A 19,441-nucleotide genomic window follows, 5' to 3' on the forward strand; every position below is an offset into this window, starting at 1 on the left:
TGTGCTGCTGGCAGTGGGGGTCGGGGGCGTTGCGCTGCTTATGCTCCTCCTGCAGCAGGAGAGGAAGGTCCGGGTACTGCCCGCCGACTCCCTGGGGGCTCGCGGCGGCGACGTGGCCGAATTGGTGAGTCTATGTTATACATACATACATACATACATATATATATGTTTATATATATATATATATACATATATATATATAATGTGTGTGTGCGTGTGTGTGTGTGTGTGTGTGTGTGTGTGTGTGTGTGTGTGTGTGTGTGTGTGTGTGTGTTTCTGAAATCCGAGAATGAGGTATTGTTTTCGGCCCATTATTATTATTATTATTATTATTATTATTATTATTATTATTATTATTATTATTATTATTATTATTATTATTATTATTATTATTATTATTATTATTATTATTGTTATTATTATTACTATCATTATCATTATTGATATTATTATCATTATCATTATTATTATCATTACTATTATTATTTCATTTATTCATTATTTATTTATCTGTTATTGTGTTAATTGATTAGTTACATATACCAAGGCTTTTTCCCCCTTACAATGGAGGTAGCCAAAAAAGCGAGGACGGACGTCATATTTTTCTGGTGTTTGATCAAACATTTTGGTGTTTTATGATTTTTTTTTTATTTGACCAAATGACAAGACATCTTGTCATCGGAGTTGAATGGGTTAATCTATATCTATTTATTAGTCTTTAACATCCCTTTTCTTTGTTCATTATTGTTGACTCCACTTAGGCGTAGTATTGATCCCGAGTGTAGAATGACAGTATTCTAAAAGCAGCTAAAATAGACTAAATAAAGAGGATAAAATAAATGAGTAGATACATAAATGAATGAATGAATATATTAGAAAACAGATAATAGATAAGTAAATAGAATAATACCAGTTGATTGATTGGTAATGATAATAATATATAACAATAATGATAGTAGTTATGGTAATGTTCATGGCAATAGTGTTAAGAATCGCTGTTCTTTCTCTGTCCCCCGCCTTCCTCTTCCTCCTCCTCCTCCTCCTCCTCCTCCTCCTCCTCGTACTCTGCGACTAAGCTTGCTCCCCCTCTGTCCTCCTCGCGCGCAGGAACTCGCCTCAACCGTGCAGGGCCCGATCGATGTGGAGAGCGACGACGACGACGACGACGACGACGACGACGGCGACGTCGACGACGACGACGACGACGACCACGAGGGCGACCGCCGGCAGGTGGTCCTGTTCACAACGACTTTCCCGCTGCCGCAGCCCACGGGGCTTCTCCATCGACTCCACCTCCTTCCTCTGCCGCACTTCCGTCTGACGGCGGTCGACGTTTCGCGACCGGCCAGCCAGCACTTGCCCTGCATCGTTACCAGGTACTCTCTCTCTCTCTCTCTCTCTCTCTCTCTCTCTCTCTCTCTCTCTCTCTCTCTCTCTCTCTCTCTCTCTCTCTCTCTCTCTCTCTCTCTCTCTCTCTTGTATATGTGTATGTGTGCGACAAAGGGGATCAAGTTCCAGGGCCTCACAGTGGCAGGAAAGGAAGAGTGAACTAATTGTGTGTGTGTGTGTGTGTAAGGTCACAACATTACCCCTAGGCCGGGCCACACATATATGAGCTCTCTGATGCGGGAGGGGCCAATAGCTGTCAATCACGAGTCTGACACGTGATCCAAGACCGTGGTGGTGAGTCACGCACGATGAACACTCTGCGGCGTCTTACAGCAAATACCATCGATTTACGTTGAGTCTCCTGGGGGCCAGCGAGCATGAAGAGCCCGAGCCTGTTAGAGTGCCCGCACCCTCCTCCTCCTCCTCAACCCTCAGGAACACCGTATGGCTCAGTGGCAACGCACTCGACTCGCCGTGTGACGAACACGTAACGTTTAAAACGTAAGCATGTTTGCGCCCTGTCTGGACCACCTCATGTCTTATTCAGACAACACACCCACAGAACACTTTCTCATTGCATGTACACTCTATGCTTAAGCTAAAGCTTTCTTTGTGCCCATCAAGGTGGGAGTTGTGTGTTTGGCAGAAGGTTCCTCGCCGAACTGACTTCGTGATGACGAGGAACCCACGCCTTGATGGGTACGTAGTGCTTCTGCTCATCTTCGTGACGCATCACCTTGCAGGTGTCCCGGAACAGTTCATATACACAGTTTGTTGCTTGCGCGATGTTACTGTTAACATGAAGCCACCGTTATCAATGGGGGTTACCCCGATCTCAGGGCAAATCCTTGTGTGCACTGTAGTATGTGAAATTAGTTATTAAGCTCTCTTTGCATGACAATACTTGTGAGAAGTGACCCAGAGGATTTTATATATATATATATATATATATATATATATATATATATATATATATATATATATATATATATATATATATAATATATATATATATATAATAAAATAGAATAAAAAAGGGGAACGAAAATTAGACTCAGCGAATGGGATCCTCTAGACTCTAGACTCTAGAGTCTAGAGGTTCCCATTCGCCGAGTCTAATTTAAAAAACCAAGGAATATTTTGAGATATCAACTTCCAATCCTCCTCCTCCTCTCCCTCCCCTCCCCTACCCGCCATCAAGTGGTAATATCTCAAAATATTCCTTGATTTTTTAAATATGCTTGAGTATGTCATTATTTGGGTGCGCTTAGCTGTGTGTCTGGAATGTATTTGTGTGAACATGCCCTGACATTTTAACATGTGCACATTATTTACATAGGAATGTGCGTGTGTTAAATAAACACACACACATTCCTATGTAATGCATATGAAAATGCATACGCTCGTAGGTCCCCGTTTTGTCTCATTGGACGAGTTCTTCAAGGTTATTCTATAATTCGATGAGCCTGTAATTCGTGAAATACGTTGTTCACTCTAATGATAGATATGAACACTGCAGTCACGTCATTTTGTGTGTGCGATTTACCACCACGGTCTAAACGTCTCGGACATGTGATCTACAGCTATTATTCTCCCGGATGAGAGCTCAGCGCTCATAATTAATTACATGACCCGGTCTACGGGTAATCCTTTCACTTAACACTTAACACATTCAACTTTTTTCCCACCCACCAGAGTGCCGCCGGCTCGCAGTGAAGTGATGCTGATATTCTTTTCAGTCCTCTGCGGAACTCGGATCAAGTCCTGAGTGTGTGTGTGTGTGTGTGCGCGTATTTACTTAATTGTAGTATGCAGGGAAGGAACAACGCTCGTTGGGTCCCGTCTCCTGTTCTTTAATTTTCTAACATACCTAGACTCAAATACATCAACAGTTGCATTATGTGTGTGTGTGTGTGTTTTCATAAATTGACTGCTGCAGGACCGGTTAAGTGCGAGTGGGTTAAACGGATAACGAACTAATAAACTCTCACTAAGAACAGTTAGTGACACTCAGACCCTCGTCGTCGTCCTCGAGCAGGGCGAGGATCTCTCGATCTTGGTCAAGGACTGTCGAGTGGCCATCGTGAGACCTCCCTCTGCCTTCCACCACCTCATGCGGTCCGTATCCAAGTTCGTTACACTCAGGAGCGTGTATCCGTTACTTCAACGATTCCGTATTCAAGGTCGTGACCTCATCAGCGTGTATCCAAGGACGTTGACTCAACGGTCCGTATTCAAGTTCGTTACTTCAACCGTCCGTGTTCAAGGTCGTTGTTTCATCAGTGTGTATCCAAGATCGTTACCTCAACTTTCCCTATTCAAGTTCGTTACGCACAACGAGTCGTATTCAAAATCGTTACCTCAACGGTCTGCATTCAAGATCGTTACCTCAACGGTCCGTATTCAAGATCGTTACTTCATCAGTGTATATCCAAGGTCGTTCTCTTCAACTCTCCGTATTCAAGATCGTTACGTCAACGGTCCGCATTCAAGATCGTTACGTCAACAGCCCGTATTCAAGAGCGTTACTTCATCAGTGTGTATCCAAGATCGTTCCCCTTAAACCTGCGTATTCAAGGTCGTTACATCAACGGTCTGTATCTAAGATCGTTACTTCATCACTGCATATCCAAGTTCATTACCTCAACGGTCTCTATTCAAGATCGTTGCACCGTAACCGTGTATTCAAGCACGTTTCATTCAAGATCGTTTCGGTTCATAGACAAGATCGTTTCTGCTGAAAACAGAATGACCCGTGTTTAGATATTATCGTTGCTGTTATTGTCATTGTTACTATCATTATTATTATCATTGTTAGTATTATCATCTTTATTATTATTATTCATATTATAATTGTGATAACTATTAGTTTATTATATATATATGCATATATATAAATATATATATATATATATATATGTATGTATATACATATATATATATACAGTATATATATATATATATATATATATATATATATATATATTAATTGAAAATGAAGGCTAGTTGTGCATTTGTTATTTTCCTAAGATTTTTTTCATATACTTTTAAGAAAATATTAAGTGCACAACTACCACTTTCAATGGGATATGCATTAGAGAAAATCTCCTGCCCAAATATACCACACACACACACACACACACACACACACACACACACACACACACACACACACACACACACACACACACACACACACACACACACACACACACTCACTCGGTGGCGGATTGGTAAAGCACTGGCCTCACAAGCCAGAGAACCGGGGTTCGATTCCCCGGCTGGGCGGAGATAAGTTGGGTTTGTCTCCTTTCACGTGTAACCCCTGTTCACCTAGCAGTGAGTAGGTACGGGACATTAGTCAAGGAGTTGTGACCTTGCTGTCCCGGTGTGTGGTGTGTGAGTAGTCTCAGACCTATCCAGAGATCGGCAAATAATGAGCTCTGAGCTCACTGCCGTAAGGTGGTGTCTGGCTGTCTCGACAGACACTGCAGCAGATCCGAGGTGAATACACACACACACACACACACACACACACACACACACACACACACACACACACACACACACACACACACACACACACACACACACACACACAAACATATATATATATATATGTATATATATTTGTGTGTGTGTATGTATGTATGTATATATTTATATATATATATATATATATATATATATGTGTGTGTGTGTGTGTGTGTGTGTGTGTGTGTGTGTGTGTGTGTGTGTGTGTGTGTGTGTGTGTGTGTGTGTGTGTGCGTGTAGGCTCTATTTTTATTCAGCTCCTCTCTCTAGGACGATACCCGCCTTCCCGATCTGCCCTCATTCGCCTGAGGACGACCGTTACATCTCAGCCCAACTGCTGACGGTGGGCCACTGGGAGCCCCGTATATCCCAGCTCTTCACAGAGGCCCTCACAGCACTCACGTAAGTCCAGGAGGAAGTTTCTGTCGTCGGCTCTTAGTTTTAATCGAAACCAGTTGACAGAAAGCGTCTAGATCTAGCTAGGATGAAATTGATCAAGTCATCGACCGACGCAGTGGGAGAGGTTTGGGTTTGAATCGAAGCGTCTCCGCCAATCAGGAGGTGTGGTTTGTCCAAGGGGGTGGAGTCTAGACTAAACTCCGCCCACCCCAAGACTGATAACGTGGCAGCAAACCCTGCAGTGATTGGTTATCGTGATTTCTGTGTCTAATCACAGCGTGGTTTATGGGTCTACGTCATCAAGGTGATGCGGTCGTGATCAAATGCGGTCGAAACTTTTATTCTTATTATTATTATTATTATCATCATATATATTAATACGATAGCGTGTGTGTTATTTTGTGTGTCACGCTTCTCGAATGGTTGAAATAAGGCATGTTTGTTCCGTAGACTTTACTACTACTATTATTGTTGTTGTTGTTGTTATTATTATTATTATTATTATTATTATTATTATTATTATTATTATTATTATTATTATTATTATTATTATTATTATTATTATACGATAGCGTGTGTGTTATTGTGTGTGTCACGCTTACATCACAAGCAACGACCTTCCATGGTGTCGAAGTTCTCGAAGCTGCCGAAGTTCTCGAAGGTGCCAAAGTTCTCGAAGGTGCCGAAGTTCTCGAACGTGCCGAAGTTCTCGAAGGTGTCGAGGTTCTCCAAGTTCTCGAAAGTGCCGAAATTGTCGAAGGTGCCGAAGTTCTCGAAGGTGCCGAAATTCTCGAAGGTGCCAAAGTTCTCGAAGGCGCCGAAGTTCGCGAAGGCGCCGAAGTTCTCGAAGGCGCCGAAGTTCTCGAAGGTGCCGAAGTTCTCGAAGGCGCCGAAGTTCTCGAAGTCGCCGAAGTTATCGAAGGTGCCGAAGTTCTCGAAGGTGCCGAAGTTCTCGAAGGTGCCGAAGTTCTCGAAGGTGCCGAAGTTCTCGAAGGTGCCGAAGCTCTCGAGGGTGCCGAAGTTCTCGAAAGTGCCGAAGTTCTCGAAAATGCCGAAGTTCTTGAAGGTCTCGAAGTTCTGGAAGGTCTCGAAATTCTGGAAGGTCTCGAAGATCAAATGAAAATGAAGAAAGAAAATATGGACAGCTCTATATAATTGAAACAAATAAAGCATTAAATCTGAGGTCACCCAGAAAAATAACCATGCAATTTATTGCCGGCCCTGATGCGAGGAGATATAATAATCCAACAAATGATGAAATTGCAGCAGTATTTGTCGGTGATGATGAACAACAGAGGGAGAGGGTATCCTACCTCTCTTGCCATCTTGATGCAATGATTTACCCTCTTCTCTTTCGTGTAATTTACACGGGTTCTCGAAAGTGCCGAAGTTCTTGAAGGTCGGGAAGGTCTCGAAGTTCTGGAAGGTCTCGAACTTCTGGAAGGTCTCGAAGATCAAATGAAAATGAAGAAAGAAAATATGGACAGCTCTATATAATTGAAACAAATGAAGCATTAAATCTGAGGTCAAATGCTAATCAAAATTCTAATTGCTTATATTCAGTTTTCGAAAAAATATCTCAAGCAATGGTCGATAATCTTCATGTAGGGGCATATAAAAACATGAGAACTGTCGAACTTGAAGAGCAACAGAGAGCTACATTACAAAATATCCCTCCCAGAAAAATAACCATGCAATTTATTGCCGGCCCTGATGCGAGGAGATATAATAATCCAACTTTCGTGTAATTTACACGGGTTCCGCTAGTTATTATTATTATTATTATGTTAAGCCAGGAGAGGGTGTCCACAGTGATATCACCAAGTCACCTCAGATCCCAGATGATGAGCGATCGGGGATTCGAACCTACACATGAATCTTTGGTCAGTTCCCAAACTCGCGCTCTACCAACCGATCCACGATGGGCCCCGTGCTGTTAACAACAATAACAATGATAATTAATAGATACGCAATTTCTACTTCATATTTTGACCAGAATTCTAAGTTGTAAGAAAATTTATTCCAATTATTGCATTGAAAAAAGGAAAAATCTACACTGGCTTTCTTGAAAAAGGAAAGCAACAAAGTCGACATCAGTGACGTCACGTCGTGTCTGTTTGTTTGCAGTCTTATGTCGTCAGCACCTTTAACGTTTTCAGTTCTTTTCAACTTAACAAAATCGACTAAATCTAATAAAATCGTTTAGTCTGGTTATAATTTAAAGAAACTTGTCAAGAAATAAGAATGTTTATTTTATTTGAGTCAGAAGTTAACCATTATACGAGTTCAATAGGATGTCTATGTCTTGGTTTTATTGTGTATATTAAATATTTCAATTAATAGATTAAACGTTGTATTCTTGCTGACACCAGACGATTTTAAACATCCCTCAGGAGGTAAAGATGCCTTAAACTAATTCTCTTCATGGTGAGGACGACTCAAATCATATTTGTTTTGATCCTCGGCAGGAAGGGAGGCGTTAGCAGAGCCACTGTAGTCGACCTGGGCGCCCACGTGGGATACTACTCTCTTCTGGGCGCCTCTCTGCACGCCCACGTCATCGCCGTCGAGCCCGTGAGGGCGTCCGTTGTCCGCCTGCACGCTGCAGCCAAGCGTTTGGACAATCTCCTTCAGGAGACCTCGAGAAACAGCATCCCCACCAGCTCCTCCTCCTCCTCCGTCAGTATAGAAAACGGAGACTTCGCCGAGGAGAGAAGCTGGGACTGGCGAAGACGCGGAGAGGGAGAGAGCCATAGGGAGGAGGAGGAGGAGGAGGAGGAGGAGGAGGAAGAGGAGGAGGTCGCCAGGAGAGAGGAAGTGAGGAAGAGAAGAGACCAGAGTAGGGTCGTGGAGGATGAGGGCTGGGGCGGAAAGAGAGGAGGAAGAGAAGGGGAAAGAAGAAGAAGAAGAGGAGGTGGAGAAGGACAAGGAGCCAACATTACTGTTTTGTATCATGCAATCTCAGATTCCAGACATTTCGTTAAGGTAGGTTTGTTAGTTGTATTATACGCGAAGGGGAGCTATGCTCGTGGTGTCCCGTCTTCGTATCTCATTTTATCTAAACTATTTTTAAATTCATGTATTGTTTTTGCACACACCACTTTCTCATCTAACTTGTTCCAACTGTCTATTACTCTGTGAGGAAAGCTGTTCTTTTTTCAGATCTCTTCTATGGCTGTCTTTCTTGATTTTCTTTCCGTGTCCTCTTGTATTTCTATCATCCCATTTGATTAGATCCTCTCTATCAATAATTTCTATGCCTTTCATGATTCTGTAAATAGCTATCAAATCTCCTCTCTCTCTTCTTTGCTCTAGTGTCTGTAGTTCAAGTTTTGCTAGTCTCTCTTCATATGATAGTTTTGAGAGTTTTGGTGTGTGTGTGTGTGTGTGTGTGTGTGTGTGTGTGTGTGTTTACCTAGTTGTATTATACGGGAAGGGAGCTATGCTCGTGGTGACCCGTCTTTGTATCTTTCAGCATCATTTTTTTTTTTAAATCTTGAATAGTGTTTGCACACACTGTTTCCTTATCTAATTTATTCCAGGTATCCACCACTCTATGTGGGAAGCTATTCTTTTTCAGATCTCTTCTATAATTATCCTTTTTGAGTTTCTTTTCATGTCCTCTTGTTTTTCCGTTGTCCCATTTTAATAAATCATCTCTATCTAGGATTTCCATTCCTTTCATGATTCTATAAATAGTCAGTAGATCTCCTCTTTCTCTTCTTTGTTCCAGAGTTGGTAGTTCCAATTTGGACAATCTTTGTTCGTATGTTAATTTGGAGAGAGTTGGTGCCAACTTTGTCGTTGCTCTTTGTATTCTTTCTAATTGTGTGCGTGCGTGACAATACTATAATTTTTTATTGTTAGTGCTATTTCCACTGTTTGGCCATTCACATATATATATATATATATATATATATATATATATATATATATATATATATATATATATATATATATAATATATATATATATATATATACAGCCATACAACCAACACGCACACGAACACATCCCAATGCACCTACCCACAGGAGGATTCTCCTCTCCAGTGTTCTGTAATGCCACAGGCCTTTGCAGCTTCGCCACCGGTCGGGGAACATCGGGGGCACCGTGGCCGAGCTGGTAAGCGCCAGGGAAGCTCGCACAGTCCGGAGGAAGTCCCCCAGCAGCGTCGTCACGGCTCTTCCGCTCTCCGACCTCACACCCTTCGTCGGGGTCAAGGACACCGTTGTCATCAAGATGGATGTGGGTAGGTGGGCGTGTGTGTGTATGTATGTATGTATGTATGTATGTATGTATGTATGTATGTATGTATGTATATATATGTATGTATATATGTATGAACTCTCTTGATAGCGTATTAGGCTACATCACTGTAACTTTGTTACGGGTTAGCTGGGGTTTGAATCCTCGGCTCGTCCACGTTTCAATTTCCAACGGATGCCTCCATCGAGCGACTCTCAGTCTCGACTGCGATGGCATGAAATTAAAAGTGATTTGTGGTAGAAAAAATATATATGTATGCGTGTGCTTGCATGTTTATATGAATATATTTATGTATATATGTATTTACAAATGTTTCATGTATGTAAATTTATGTATCTATGTATGTATACATATATGTATGTGGGTATGTATATATGTATGTATGTATGTATGTATGTATACATGCATATAATTGTATATATACGTTTGTATGAATGTATGCATGGATCTATGTATCGTATGTGTGTATGTATGTATATATGCATGTATGTACTGTATATATGTATGTATGTATGTATACATGCATGTATGGACCATCTTGATATCTTTCAGACTATTTTATTCTTTTTTTTTCTGTTTTCTTTTGTGATCTCTTGTTCTCCCGTCCGCAAGTGAGAGATATGAGGTCACAGTCACTTGCATGTATTTTTTTTCCTTTTTACTATTACTATTATTATTGATATTATTATCATTATTATTATTATTATTATTATTATTATTATTATTATTATTATTATTATTATTATTATTATTATTATTATTATTATTATTATTATTATTATTATTATTATTATTATTATTATTATTATTATTATTATTACATACATACATATACCAAACGGAGGTAGCCCCCCCCAAAAAAAAGGCATAGAAACCACTCCCACCCATTCCATCCCCTACATACTCCACTCTCATCCACCCTCTCCCCTCCCTCTCATTTTGGCACCTCCTGGATAACGGGTCATCCCTGCATCTCGCCCACTGCCCTGGGTCAGAAGCAGTGTCGCAAGACACAGCGCATCCACAGCAAGGCCTCTTCATTAAATCGGCGACCCCCCACCTCTCCTTCCCCTCACGCAGAAATGGAGAAGACGGGGAGGAATCCCTTCGGGCTGCGTCAGTTTTTTCTCACACATACTCCCTCACCCTCATCCCCCACCCACTACTCCTCATGCATCACAGCATCATCCATACACTACCCTTCTCCATTCACCCCTATCTTCTGTCCTCTCCCGTCCTTCCTCCACAGACATTCCTCTCTTTTGTAATGCCCCTTTTACCCCATCCATCCATCTCATCCTAGGTCGACCCATCATGTTCACTCCTTCCACCTCTGCCTTCCACACCTCTTTTACTAGTCTTTCTTCACTCATTCTTTCCATGTGTCCAAATCATCCCAATACTCTTTCATCCACCCTATCTCCCAACTCCCTTTCCACCCCCGTTCTCCTCCTCACCTCCTCGTTTCTCACTCTATCCAGCCTAGTAACCCCTATCACATTTCTCAGGCACCTCATCTCAAACACATTCAAACTCCTTCTCTCTTCCTCTCTTATGTTCCATGTTTCTCCCCCACACAGTGCTGTTGGTACAATCACTCCTTCATACAATCTCCTCTTAGCATCCATTCCCAAATGTCTATTTCTCATTACAGTTTTTAATCCTTCAAGGCATTTACTTGCTTCTCTCAATCTACATTCTACCTCCACCCCCACTCCTTCCTTTCCGACCACATTTGCCCCCAAATATCTAAAGCTATCCACTTTCTCCAGTCTCTCTCCCTTAGTACTCACTTCCATCCTGCTGTCACTCTCTCCCCTTGTATATCTGATCACCTTACTTTTACCCACATTTATCTTCAACTTGCTTCTTTCGCGCACCCTCCCAAACTCTGTCACTAACTTCCTCAATCCCTCCTCTGATCCTGCTACAAGCGCAGTGTCGTCAGCAAACAACAACTGGCTTATCTACCACTTTTCTTCATTTCTCCATTTTCTTTAAGCATCTCCAATCCCCGACCCACTACCCTTGCATTTACCTCTCGCACCACCCCATCCATCTATAGATTGAACAGCCAAGGCGACATAACACATCCCTTACGAAGTCTCATTTTTGCCTCAAACCACTCACTCTCTCCATTTCTAGCCCTAACACAAGCTCTATATTCATTTCTTGGTTTATTTGATTTACTATGGGCTCTTCGAGTAAGGTCTTGATTCCGTCACACTTTCTCCTTTGCCAGAGGGCTGGGAGTGTCGCGCCATCCTGGGTGGTGCCCCGTTCTTTGCTGCCAGATACGTCGCCTACATCTTCATGGAATGGTCCGTCATGGTGAACAACAAACACAAGTACCACAGTCCTTGCAAACAGCGTGACCTCACCACCATGGTCTCCTGGCTGACGAGCAAGGGGTACCAGGCTTATATCTCCAAGACGGGGTCGGCCTTGAACCCTAGGAGACTGGACACGTGGAGAATCGGGGACATCTACTGGAGACATAGGAGGGCTCCTCGTCTTCGTGGTGAGTGAAGCTGGAAGGGGAAGGAAGGTGGAGGTGTTACAAGACGGGGACGGACTTTGGATTCTTCGCAGTTGTCCGCCTCCTCCCCAGACTCTTGCGGTGAGACTGACTGACTGACTGACGTTGTGTAAAGGTGTCTAGATCGTCTCGAGGACGACGACGACGAAGAGGAGGAGGAGGAGGAGGAGGAGGAGGAAGAAGAGGAGGGGTTTTCGTGTCCTTTCCATGGAAACGACCAAACTTGGCGAAGAAAGTCCTTATAAAGATCGTCAGGGTATTCCATTAAACAAGTGATAACGTGTTACATGTGCCTGCGTGTTCTTAGTGTGAACTTCTTAGTAACTAAGGTGACCTATCTCTTTTAAGAAGCCGTTCAGGGACCTTTCTGGAGTTGTAGAACGGGCCGCCCAAGATAGCCAGGACCCATGTGGCAAGACTGTGACGTCTGCAACCGGGGCCGGCGCGTGTGTTCCAGGTGCCAAGAATGCTCACCCTCACCCTCACCCTCACCCTCACCACAGCGTTTCCGGGGGTGCCGCATCTGTCAACAACGTTCCCAGGAATGCCAACTGTGCCGGGAGTGCCAAATCTGCCAAGGCTGCCAACTGTGCCGGGAATGTCAAATCTGCCAGAGATGCCAATTATGCCAGGGATACCAACGTGCAGAGGCATGCCAAATCTGCCCGTGGTGTGGGAAATGTCAGTTATGCCAGCGTTGCCAACCGTGTCCACGTTGCCAGGGGTACCAACGGTGGAGACGACGGCAAACGTGCCCATGCAGACGATTGTGCCAAAGGTGTTCAGAATATCAAGCAGTGTGCCAAGCGTGCCAAGCCTACTTATGATAAAAAAGGATCAAATTACATCGCTACAGAGGTCAAGTAGCAAACTAGAAAATGAATAGACAAGTGGAAATAAAAACAAAGGAGGAAAGGGAAGAACGCAGCCGTTAAAAAAGTGCCACGTAAAATAAAAAATTAAAAAATAAAAAAGAAAGTGTGATTTTTTTTTATTCAAAACAAGAACGGAAAATTTGAGTCGACCCGCAATGTCAAATTGCTGAATCGAACGCCGCAACAGAAAATGATCAAATAAATAACTAAACAAATAAACAAACAAACGAAGAAAAAAGAATGAGTGAAATAATCTGGTGAAAGTATTCGTATAATTGGAAATAGATGAACATAAAAGGGAAAGAGAGCGAGAAAGAATAAGATCAAATAAACGAAACTCAATGAAACATTCGTTTTCTGTTTACAAGCGATGTTTTTGTCGCTGCGACTGATTTTTTTGAAATGTTATCTTGCTTTTTTCTACGCATTACTTGCAAAGTCAAACATGTTTAATACTGAAACGTGCTTTATCAGTTAATTTCATATTTCGATAGAAATGATCTATTACATTGTAATATATTAATCTTATTACACTGAATAATGTAATCATATTACATCATATTGTATGATATTATATTATATTGTATATTATATTACATATTATATATTGTAGACTGGTTCACACATACTGTCAAGAACTGGTTGATAATTCTCCTAGTCATAAGAAAATGCAAAATATCACTTATTAACAACCAGGAGACTGTACAAATGGGCTCCAAAAATAGGCTTCTTCATACAGTCACCATATCTATCTAATATGATGACACAATACCCCACTTCACAACAAACCCAAATGACAAGAGCGGCAGAACACAATAACAACACGACAGTCAGCCCTCCAAAACACACAAATCCACACACACACGAAAGAGAATCATTTGAACAACCGCAATGCACTTTAATTCTAAGCCATCAAAGGCCAGCATGCTGAAATTGAGGTATGGTACTGCCCAGGACTCGAACCCGGCATCCTCATGACAAGTGCGACATTGACTTTCCAACTAGGCCATCTTGATGGCCTAGTTGGAAAGTCACTGTCGCACATCAACCCAACGAAGAAATCCTCCTCTTCCTCCACAACCACCAGACACCAACTTCCAGAAGTACATTCATAATCACATTGATCATTAGCCCATCAACTAGCTGAAATACAACAGATTGCTTCCAAGTTACCAGAAGAGGCTGGATGATAACATGGTAGATTGCTGTTCAGGATGTAACTATTCACCCTATACTATACAACATATCAAGAAAGACTACACTGTCATGCACGCCAACAATACAATATACACTCTATAAGGGATTTGTGGGAAAACACCATTCCGGCCGGTCTAGAGAAGAACATCAACACTAGCTAGGGACATATTCCCCCCAAGACATAACACGCTACGATTCCTGGTTCAGCTCATAGTGAAGAGTGTACAAGGTGTGAGTTTTGGGTAATGTGGTGTAATGTGGCGCGGGGGGGCAGCTGGGGCCTGGGCAGGCCGAGTCTATGCTGGTTCTGCCTTTGTGCTGAGCGAAAACGCGTTTGTGCAACTCTTGGCTAAACGAAAAATATGACGTCAGCAGTCGCGAGCGAAGCGAGGACTGATGACGTCATATTCTCGCATGTTTGATTATATAATAACATATTGCATCATATTGTACGATATTATATCATATCATATATTATATCATGTTATACATGGCCGGTTTTAAGCTTATTTGGCCGATTTAATCAAGTATATTGGGTCCCACGCTTCAAGAAAACCCCTCGTGGAAGTGTTGGAGTCTCTCAGAACTTGACTTGTATTAAAGAACTAAAATATTCATATTTTTCAATATCTAGTATATCATGCATTTCATGCTTTTTGGCTAAGACTGGCATACTACGCAGAAAAGACAAAATTTGAATTTTTGTATAGTAGAGGCCTCACTATCCATTTTCTATTTGGCTCTATACATTTTCTATTTGGGCCCTGCAATTCTTATCACTGGCACTATATTATATCATATCATATTACAATATATTATATCATATATTACAAGATATCATTATATCATATAATATATTACCAGCATATCATATAACAATATATAACATATTGGATTATATTATACATCATATCAAAATATATAAAATTGCATTTCAGGTATAATGTATTATATTACATCACATTATATTATATTACATTATATATTATATATATATATATATATATATATATATATATATATATATATATATATATATATATATATATATATATATATATATATATTCTAAGATATGAAATTGGATTCAATGAAGTATGGAATCTAAACTGAAAGTTGTCTTTCTCCAGGTATAAGAAGACGCACATATATTGATAGGAGTTCTGTACAAAGAAACATTCTAATTTTTTTTCAAGGTTCCTCTCGAGCAGCTACGAGTGGGAAACTCACATTGTTTTGTTCTACAATAATTTATTCAAAAGTTGACCTCATGACAAGGATTTGTTTTGTTATTGTTTTGCAATTCGGTCGTTCAGAATTCGCTAGTCTTAGCGAAGTGTTGTCATTTTTTATTTACCAGCCGTTTCCTTGGCGCGCATTTGACCAAGTTTGACCACATAACTGATTTATTGTCTTGGATAAAAATCTTTCTTATCTGAAATCAATGACTTGAGTTTCAAATAATGTACTGAAATGAATCATTTTCTCTCCAAATATCTGCAGCGGAAAGTTTGGCACAAATGTATCTAAACCATGTCTCCCTGGAAATCGAGGACCGCCATTTATGATCTGCTATTGCAGCTATCACTCTTGTTAAGCGTTTTTATGCAGCTAAAGGGAAGCAGCCCCCTCATCACAGCGAGAGGGTGAAAATGAGAGGAGAAAAAGAAAATATTAAAAATTGTAGGAACGCTGTCAGTTGATAGAACACGAGAACATATGAATGAAGGAGACTGCAAGAGTCCATAAGGCCTACACTAGGTAGTTCCATGTCCATCACCACCATCATTCCCATCCATTAAGTTGTCTAACAGTTTCTTCTTCTTAAAAGAACTGATGGTTTCAGCGCTGAACAATGATTTCTAAATCTATTCCATTCGTCGACCACCCTATTAGTAAACCAATTCTTGCCTATTTTCCTTCTTAAATCTAAATTTACCCAATTCAAATTAATTACTGCGCGTCCTGCCATTTTGTCTTAATATGAGGACCTTGTTTGCATCATCCTTGCCTTTCTAGAGACTGTCCTCATAAGGCAAATATCTGAACCCATTTATCGCTTTAGTCATTCTCCTCGGCATTATGTCTGCCTTGTATATATGGAGAGCCAATAGATTTGAGTCGGCCCAACCCTGGGTGTCACAAGACGTCAGGTTTCGAAATTTTTGGTACGATGTGAGTGGCGACGACGTGATGATGACGCCGCGACGGTCGGCCCTGTTTCAATTACACTGACGCTACTAGCCATTTGTTCCATAATATAACACACTGTGTGGTGATTCTGTAATAAAGAGTGATTCATTTTTGTTTTCATTGTGGGAGAAAAAAAAAATCCTGCCGTAGGTTGCAGTGAACTTTAGCCCCTTTGAAAAGATGTAATCCACTTTGCTGGGAGAGAGAGAGAGAGAAAGAACAGCAAAGCATAAGAACTCGGAGAGAGAGAGAGAACAGCAAAGCATAAGAACTCGGAGAGAGGGAGAGAGAGAGATAGCGAGAGCGAGAGAACAGCAAAGCATAAGAACTCGCCCCACCGCTTAAGACAATCACAAATGAACCCAAGTCGTAGAAAACGTCGTTTTTGAAACTTCATACGCTTCATACCCAATATCCCATCCCTTATTCTTGGGGCCTGTTGCCCAGAGCTTAGTTCATCGATTTTAAAAAAAAAAAAAAAAAAAAAACGATCGTTGACGCTTTCTAGTACGTTGTCTTCGTGTCAGGAATCATAGATTTAGAAAACTGTTGTATTTAATTCTGTTGTCGAGACAATCACTGGCAAACGTATTCAAGTTGAGTGTCAAGACTCAAAGAACTTATACTCCTATGTATACGTAAATAAATTATATATATATATATATATATATATATATATATATATATATATATATATATATATATATATACTTAATTGTATTAACCAAAGCAGACTGATTTGCGCTATCTTTGCAGTAAGTCAGTCAAATGTAAACAAACAAAATAAACTAAACTTACAGCAAACCTTCTTTTTCCTATCCCTAGCAGAAGAAAACCAAATGGAATTAGTCAGAAGTGTCAGGAATATTATTATCATTATTGTGGCGAAAGAGCAGGTATGAATGTTGCATAGTGTGCCTGGATGGTTGGTTGGTATGCGTGTGAGTGATGCGTGGTTCGGGGAGGAGATGTAGCGAGGGTATGATGGGGGGACGCCAGGGGGGGGGGGTCCCGACGTCGCTCGCCATACCCCGGATAGCGGCAGAGTAAGCCTCAAGATCTAATAAATAAGGTCAGACCGTTTGAATTATTGTGCGCAGCTTCTGACGTCATTAGGCTGGGTCCGTTTTCTCTTTGTGAAACACTGAAGAAAACTGTGAAACGCCAAGGAAGACAGGAACTATAATATTTTATATATTATATATATATAATATATATATATATATTATATATCATATATATTATATATTCATATATATAGACAGGAACTATAATATTTTATATATATTTATATATATATTTTATATAATATTTGTCAGAATATAACTAATTGCGTGGAGCGGTGCGAGCGAAGGCAACAACATACCCGAACGACACACCAGCTTCAACTGACAGCTATAGGACCCGCGAACCCCACTTTGAACAGCCAGGTGACGTTCACGGGCCCGCTGCGCCAACTCCCTCGAAATTCAGTCGGAAGTGGTTAGACCTGTTATTCCTTAGATCTTGGTAAGCCTAGCATTGGTGTTGAACACACGTGTAAAATCCTCATGTTCGCTAAGCAGAATAAACAAGAGAAAACTGAACTCCTGCCTTTCCCTGATCCGGACAATGGTATGCGTGATCTTATGTCCATCGCTCGTGATTCCATGATCACGACCTACGTGCAATAGAAAAAGGCGAGTTAATGTACATGCGGTACGTAACATTATCATTATTCTTACTGTTATCCTTATTGTTATTATCATTACTAAAAATTATTATCATTATCATTATTTTCTCTCTGTCGCCTTTGCTCCATTAAATGAAATCCCATGTGTGAAGATGTGATCTATGATACAAATATTTGAATGTTATTAATTAGTGATATACGATTACCCGCACTAGTACATGAATAATTATATGTAATCGTCATGTACAATCAGATATAAAAACTTGTATCTTGTAACAAAGAATGTGGATGCCTTTAGTTTTGCTTTATTGGTGGCCGAATGTGACGAGGACGATTGGCCAGGTAGGTTTTAGTTAGTTGCCTGGAGGGACCGAGCTTGTAAGAACTGGTGAGAATACCCTGTGTCAAGTAAGATTAAACATTTTTGTTCCAGTGCAGTTAGGTCTCTAGTGAGTAAATTAACTTTGATGATTATATTCCGAGTGTGTCTATGTCTATATGGTAATGGTTATACTTGTGCAAAGATCTTTATTTTCTTAAATACTCTTGTTGAAAGCTGCTGCAGGCTTTTCCATGTTTCAATTCTCATTCGCCGGCAGCATCTTATTCTAAATTGGAATTATTCTGTCATGCTTAAGCTTTCATTTATAATTAAATCTATTTTCCTTTGTTACTCTTTATTTGAAACAATATAGTGGAATGCTCTTAAGAAACAGTTGACTGGTAATTACACATAACTTAAGGGCCCAAGTCCTCTCTCATAATTCGGACTTTGTTACGCCATAATGGGGCCCTCAATTACAATACTCGGGGATCATCGTGCCCTGGGAAGTCATGGCATAACAATATATATATATACATATATATATATATATAAATATATATATATATATATATGTATACTCATATGTATTCATCAATACATACATTTAGTCAGTTATTTCTATTTCCTTATTTGTTTATTTATCGATTAATTTATTTATATATTTATTCACTTATATAATATGTACTTATCTACATATATGTATACTTGTTTGTTGATATGTTTGTGTATTGTCACTTTCCTGAGGTTCTATTTTAAGAAACCTTTCCATTTAATACCACTTTATTTTCATTTTTTTATTCTTTCATTTACCTTCCCCAGAAACTATGAGCAGTTTTTGTGATTATCCATTGCATCGTTTTTCCTCTCCCTTTTCCCTTCCATTTATTCTGATTTCAAAACATTTTCCTTTTCCTTGTCCCCATTTCTTTTGGCATCTTTTCTATTCCTAATTTAATTTCTCCTTTACTCTATGGATATCCTTGTTTGAACCTTACCATTTCCACTTTTCTTTAGGGAATAGGCAAGAAAAACGTCCTAAAGAAAAAAAA

General features: G+C 40.5%; 1 protein-coding gene across 2 annotated transcripts in view; it reads left to right on the forward strand.

Moving 5' to 3' along the window:
• The window catches only part of LOC143031686 (uncharacterized), a 267,646-nt gene extending 255,526 nt beyond the window's left edge, over nucleotides 1–12,120 (forward strand). Inside the window, exons 3-8 of one of the 2 annotated variants that reach the window (XM_076195833.1) lie at nucleotides 1–124; nucleotides 1,108–1,376; nucleotides 5,194–5,325; nucleotides 7,791–8,307; nucleotides 9,403–9,574; nucleotides 11,834–12,120. The exon at nucleotides 1–124 is cut by the window's left edge and continues 1 nt beyond it. In XM_076195833.1, the coding sequence (XP_076051948.1) occupies nucleotides 1–124; nucleotides 1,108–1,376; nucleotides 5,194–5,325; nucleotides 7,791–8,307; nucleotides 9,403–9,574; nucleotides 11,834–12,120 (1,501 nt within the window). Of the gene's footprint in view, nucleotides 125–1,107; nucleotides 1,377–5,193; nucleotides 5,326–7,790; nucleotides 8,308–9,392; nucleotides 9,575–11,833 lie in introns of both variants that reach the window. The other variant, XM_076195834.1, reaches the window with a different exon arrangement.
• Nucleotides 12,121–19,441: the final 7,321 nt, after the last annotated feature.

The sequence above is a fragment of the Oratosquilla oratoria genome, chromosome 12 (genome assembly GCF_046742065.1).
Source record: "Oratosquilla oratoria isolate Oo_2021 chromosome 12, ASM4674206v1, whole genome shotgun sequence".
Classification (NCBI taxonomy): domain Eukaryota; kingdom Metazoa; phylum Arthropoda; class Malacostraca; order Stomatopoda; family Squillidae; genus Oratosquilla; species Oratosquilla oratoria.